The sequence below is a fragment of the Leucopleurus acutus genome (genome assembly GCF_964270905.1).
Source record: "Leucopleurus acutus genome assembly, chromosome: 8".
Lineage (NCBI taxonomy): Eukaryota > Metazoa > Chordata > Mammalia > Artiodactyla > Delphinidae > Leucopleurus > Leucopleurus acutus.
In genome coordinates this window covers 62,933,050-62,939,049 of record NC_139151.1, presented here as the reverse complement: position 1 = coordinate 62,939,049, position 6,000 = coordinate 62,933,050, and the positions used below count along the sequence as shown (strand labels likewise).

The 6,000-nt window shown below is 35.1% G+C and overlaps 1 protein-coding gene across 3 annotated transcripts in view; it reads left to right on the top strand.

The window, feature by feature from the left end:
* Positions 1 to 353: 353 nt before the first annotated feature.
* Positions 354 to 6,000, top strand: part of STK33 (serine/threonine kinase 33) — a gene marked incomplete at its 3' end in the record, with an annotated part of 82,174 nt that continues 76,527 nt past the window's right edge. For 2 of the 3 annotated variants that reach the window (XM_082844131.1, XM_082844132.1), the window contains exons 1-3: positions 354 to 813; positions 1,876 to 1,989; positions 5,762 to 5,875. In XM_082844131.1, coding sequence (XP_082700257.1) covers positions 589 to 813; positions 1,876 to 1,989; positions 5,762 to 5,875 — 453 coding nt within the window. In that variant the 5' untranslated portion in view covers positions 354 to 588. The remainder of the gene's footprint in view (positions 814 to 1,875; positions 1,990 to 5,761; positions 5,876 to 6,000) is intronic. The other variant, XM_082844133.1, reaches the window with a different exon arrangement.

Below are 6,000 nucleotides of genomic sequence, written 5' to 3'. Positions count from 1 at the left end.
CACATGCACACACACACATTCTGTACATTCTTATCTATAATTTTTTTTAAGTTTCACAAAACTTACCAAGGATCTATGCAAAAATACTCTCATATATATCTATTCTATTCTACTTCATTAAAAAAAATTGATATCAACCCACCAAATTTCCTTAGACCATGCTTTTTTAACAGTTTTATGATTCTGTACAGAGGGTGATTCTTTCAACTCTTAAGTAAATAAAATGTCTGGAGTTCAAGAATTCAATTTTGGAAGATGAGAATGTATTGGTTTTTAGAAATATGTTCTAATTTTGTTGTAAATATTAACTTTCATGTATAGGCAGGATGCTTTTGGTGCTAGTTGCTAGTTTTTCTTTGATTTCTAGGAGGGTGATTGGATAAGAAAGAATTTTCTAAATGGTGATTTCTTTTCTATCTGCAGCTCTCATGTGTGACTGTAAGTCTAGTGCATCATTAACCTAAGGACCTCACCACTTGGAAGTTACAGTTTTCGTCATCAGCTTACCTTATCCTTTTGGTCTGGTTGTTTTCCTCAAACACTGGAAACATCTTTCTTTCAAGTTGCTTTTGTTGAAGAGTTAGGCAAATGGCTGATAGCAGCTGTGGTAAAAAATCCACAAAATGCCCCAACTGTTCATCTGCTTCTCAGAGAAATGTGCTTTGTGTATGTTCTTGTAAAACAAAGCTTTCTCCAATGTCAGTGGTGGAAATGTCACAGACATCGAGCACTGGTAGTTCAGAATTTACAGTTTCACCAGAGAGAAAAAAAGAAAGACAAGCCAGCAAAGATAGTACCTCTGGAAAAGATTTGGTAAATATTGAAGATTCAACACAAGTGGATGTCCCATTCCCTGATCCCATCCCTAGATTCATCCATATCCCATGGACCCTTGTCAGCCAATTCATTGCCTTCTTAACTATTAAAGTAACATTTCTTTCTTACATAAGAGGTGAGAAAAGTTGGTTGGTAATTTCTTTTATGCTCTTTCCAACGACTGCCCAAATTAATGATTTCTCAGGATTATGAATAATTCAGAATGTTATTCCAGCTTCTTTTTTAAAAAATGGTTTATATGGAAATGAATTGGTTTTCAAATTGAATTCAATCTGAATTTTGGGGCATTTTCTTCATCTGATGCAGAATGAGATTTATGGTTGTGGTTAAATATAGGGTGGTTATTACTTAAGACAGTTCCTGGTTATCTAGATGGAATATCAAGTATACCTTACAAAATAGACTTGCATTAGTTACAATCTATGACTACCCAGTTGGACAGGTTTTGGTATATTCGCCTTTATAGAGGAGAGGCACTATGGAAGATTGTCATTGATATAGCACAACTTTGGAGACAGAGAGCAGTAAGTTTAAGAAAAGTTAGGTTCTCAGCCCTCAAGTTTGTACCCTTTTCACATTTTCACCCTAAACTGTTATTTCTGATTTGTATTATGGTATAGTTTTTTCCATATAGGTGTCTCTGAGTGAATTATTGCTATGTTATCTTCATTCAAAGCATATTTTGTGAATGTCTGGCCAGTAATTTTTTGTGTATAACCTATTTGAGATGACTGTTATGTCTTGAAACAAGGGTGATTGAGAAAGCTGTGAAGTTGCTTTCTTTTGTGGTGTTAAAGATTTTAAGTCCTGATTTATCTTCTATGCAAGTCATCATGTAGACTTGCCTGGATAGAGGAGATTAGATTGAATAACTTCTTAAGGCCTCTTTTAGCCTAATGAGTGAATGAATTATATAGGGCTTAGAATTTGAAAAAAACAGTAAACTGTCTTGTACACAATAAATATCTTGACACACATTAAAGATTTGTCAGATTATTATATCTTAAAGTTAATATTAAAATTTCTTTTTGGTCCAAGCCCTCAGAAACCTCAAGTGTAGAGAGAAAATCATCTCAACAACAGTGGGGTCGAGGCAACTTTACAGAAGGAAAAGTTCCTCACATAAGGATGGACAATGGAGCTGCTATTCAGGTATATAGAGAGCAAACTGAAGCTACTAGAAATTTTCCAGTTTCTTCTAAGTCAGTGTTAATGGCAAAAATGATTTAAAAGTAAGTCTCTAAGGAAAGGAAAGAGGAAACTTACCATTTTTAAGTATGTCAAAGTCTTTACTAAAGAAAATGCAGATTAATTATTTTTTCTGTTCATAGAGGTGCAAATGGACTTTAATAATTAAAGTGGAGAGCATTTTTATTAGACAAAATGAGAACATTTTGGTCTCCAGGTCTTGCCTGTTGCTGAGGGCAGTTGTGGAGTCTTTGTATAGACCTATTCAGGATGCAGACAGAGACCAGGTGACTTAGATGGTTTGGCTGTTCACTTCTTTGATGACCAGTAGTGAGGCTAGAATTTCCCTCATGGACCCCTCCATATTTTTCCAGCCTGTGACTGAATGAATACCAATATTATTCTTCCCAGGATTCTAATTCTTATATACAAATATGACTTAAATATTAGTACCATTTTAGAAATTAAAATGTGTTCCTTTAACACCAGATTAAAGGAACTGCAACAAGAACAACAAGAAGAAAATTGTGTTAATGTTAAATAACTTTAAAAAATTACTTTAAGAAATATTTGGCAATTTACTTGAAGAGATCAGAAAAACTTTCTGAGAACTTCTGACCTGAAAAGTTTAAATCTTCCCCTGTAAACAAAAGACCTGAATTTTAAAAAAATCCACAAATTTACTGAGTTTTAAATTTAACCATAAGAGCTTTTATAAAAGCAAAATGTACGTGTTTTGAAAAATTAGGAAAATATAGATAGAAAAGTGAAGAAGATAAAAATCATGAGCCAGACATAACCAATTTTAACATTTATTGTCTTTACTTCATTTTTCTAGGCATGTATAAGTCTTACCCTATTTTTTGTTTTTGTTTTTCTCCTGGTTTAAATTGTAAAATATTTCAAATATACACATATTTTTAAGAAATAACATTAAATGGTATAGTGGAAGTTTCTCTTCCCCTATTAAATAGACAGGCTCATTTTAAAGATATCAAACATTTCAGAAGAGTATAAAAAAGGAAGCTACAGTCATCCAAAGTTCTACTACCTAATGATAACTATTCTTAATATTTAGATGAACAACTTTCCAGACATAAATGTAAGCACCTCCACATATACAGATTTTTCGTAATGGGATCATATCATGCATGCTTTCACACTCTATACTATATCATGGACTTCTTATATGTCAATAAAAAGAGATCTATGTTACCATTGTAATAGCATCCTCTTAAAATTATTACAAACAAGAAGTCATTTTCTCCTTATTGTCATCACTATGTAATGATGCCAAAGCAGTTAGTTGAAGAAGAAGATTAATTTATAAACAACTAGTTGGGCAGTTGGACTATTTTTCTACCCATTCTTCATTTTAAAAATCCTATAAACAGTATTAAAATACTGTGTCCAAATTGTGGTTCTATATGTCTAGAGATGAAATGAGAGGTTAATTTTTAAAGGACAAGAAAAGTTGGGGAAGTGGTTAGGGATTAATGAGATTATTTTGTTCTGTGGGAATAAAAGGTTTAAGTGGAGATTTAACTCATTTTACATAGTGTATAGTTGGGAGTTGCAGGTACATATAATAAAATGTTTTGTCTTATTTTAATCATCTTAGTTTTTTGACTTTAATTCTCACTATCAAGTGGTAATGGGAAGAGGGAAAAGCCAAAGTAATTATAAGTCATCAGGAGGCAGTGTCCTGAGGACAATCGCCTGGACAGGATGTGCCCTGCCTGAGTGGGGGTCACCATTCACAACATTCAAGACCTCAGATCTGGAGCTCCTTCTCCAGGGTTCAACTCCATGTACCCAGTCTCTCACTTCTCTCAAATATGCATATGTATAGAAGGTTCCTGACTGGCTGGCTTGCTGACTAGATTGATTTATTGATTCAGTTCATTTATCAGCTCACTCATTCATTCCACATTTGCACTGCTGTTCCTTTGAAATGCCTTCCTTGCTGTGATTGGATTAGAGAAAAATATTCTCAGTTATTTTTTTTTGCCTTTGTTCCCTCACATGCCTATCTCAGAAGCCATGTCTTTCATAACGTTTTCCCTTATTCTCCCAGTATTTTAGCTCTGGTCTCTGGCCCCAGTGTCATTTTGTATTTTTTTTTTAACTTAAGATTTTATGACTTAAGTAATAATCTTGTCTTTTGAGTAGACTACAAATTATGAGAAAACAGTAATTATGTTTTATTCATCTTTGTAGCCCCCAAAGTATGTATCACAAGGAAATATCCAAGGAAAATCTAACATGTTGAAGCTGAACATTTTTCTTTTCTTTTCCTTTTCTTCTCTTCTCTTCTCTTCTTTCTTTTCCTTTCTGTCTCTCCCCTTCCCTCCCTCTGTCTCTTTTTTCTTTCCGTTTCCTTCTTTCCTTTCTTCCTCCCTTCCCCTTCTCTCCCCTCCCTTCCCTTCTTCCTTCTCCCTTTTCCTCCCATGCACTAAGCATGAATATTTTGCCTACAAGGTTTCAGGCAGGCTTTTTAAAGGATACAAAAGAAACAGCTTCTTCATAAGGTGTTTCTAGACCATCTTGGAAGGAAAAAAATGAGCCAAAATGTTTGTAAGCAAGAGAGTAATAATAGTGTTTGAGGACCAATGCACACATGTTGAAGGAAGTCAAACAAACAATTACCATGGTGCAGAGTTAGGCAGAGAAGCCCTTCATAAGGAGGTAAGTAATTAGTTGGATACGGATCTTCTTTTACAAAAGTAAGAAAGGAATGTAAGCAGTAGAAAACATAAAGTCTAGCAGTAACTTACCTGTTGCATGGTGAAGATGAAAGTAGTCACGCAGAGGGAATGTGGCATCTCTAAGGCAGGCTTTGGCTGGCTAACCCAACAGAGGCTTCCCCGAGCAGCATTAGCTCAGGTGTTCTCTCCTGTTCTAGTCCCTGTGCATCATGGGTCGAGAAACTCTTGCTACTGCCCTGGAGTTGATTCAGATCAAGGAGACTGACTCCCTCCAACCAAATTCACAAGAAATGAAAGTGTAAATGAGTTACCTGCTTGTTATTTTACGACATGAAGAGGAATGCTGGTTGCAAGACTACGCATTCTGTCTTTGTAAGCAGGAGTAAAACGATAAGCAGAAGGATCCTTGGTCTGGATAGTGTTACTGTGGAAGGTTCTCATTTTTTTTACAGTGCTGATTTATATTAATATTTTGGTCATATATTCCTTTTCCTAAAACAAAAGGAAATAAAACAACAAAAGTGATTTTTTTAATAGAAACAGTGAAGATAAAGAAAAAGGGTTACTTGGTAAACAGGAGAGCGGTTGTTCAGTGGTTAATATGTGCTGAGTTTATAGTGTAGCTCTCAGAGTTTGGTGATAATTTTTTGGTTGAATGTATCTTACACACACACATATATATTTGCATGTATGAATGTTCCATTCCTCCTTTTTCTTATGAAGACATTTCATTAATATTGTAGTTTATAAGAGGTTCATCTTTTATGCTTTTGAAGTTTTTTACATTTCTTTGTAAGGATTTGTATGGTTTTCCTCTAAAGGATATTTAATAAAATTCATCAGAACTTATTTTTGTTTAACTCAGATGTGTTTATTAATATTGAAGCAAATATGGGGCGTCTTCTGTTTGATTTTACCCTGGAGCAGAATCACTCTTCCCTTGGGTGGATATCTGTCAGTATCATATGTTTATTTGTGATCCTGATGAATGGCAGAGAGAGACAAAGGAACTCATGTTTTTTATCCAGGAAATCTATACCTTTGGAAGAATACTGGGAAAAGGGAGCTTTGGAATGGTCATTGAAGCTATTGACAAGGAGACAGAAACTAAGTGGGCAATTAAAAGAGTGAGCAAAGAAAAGGTAAGGCATATCGGCAGCGTCCTACTGAGAGCACAGTGCCAGTGCAGGGTGGGGTAGGCAGTACAGTTTTTCACACTAACACAGCCGACCCTGAGGGCCGGGGCCTAGGCTGTTCCCCTGGAGAA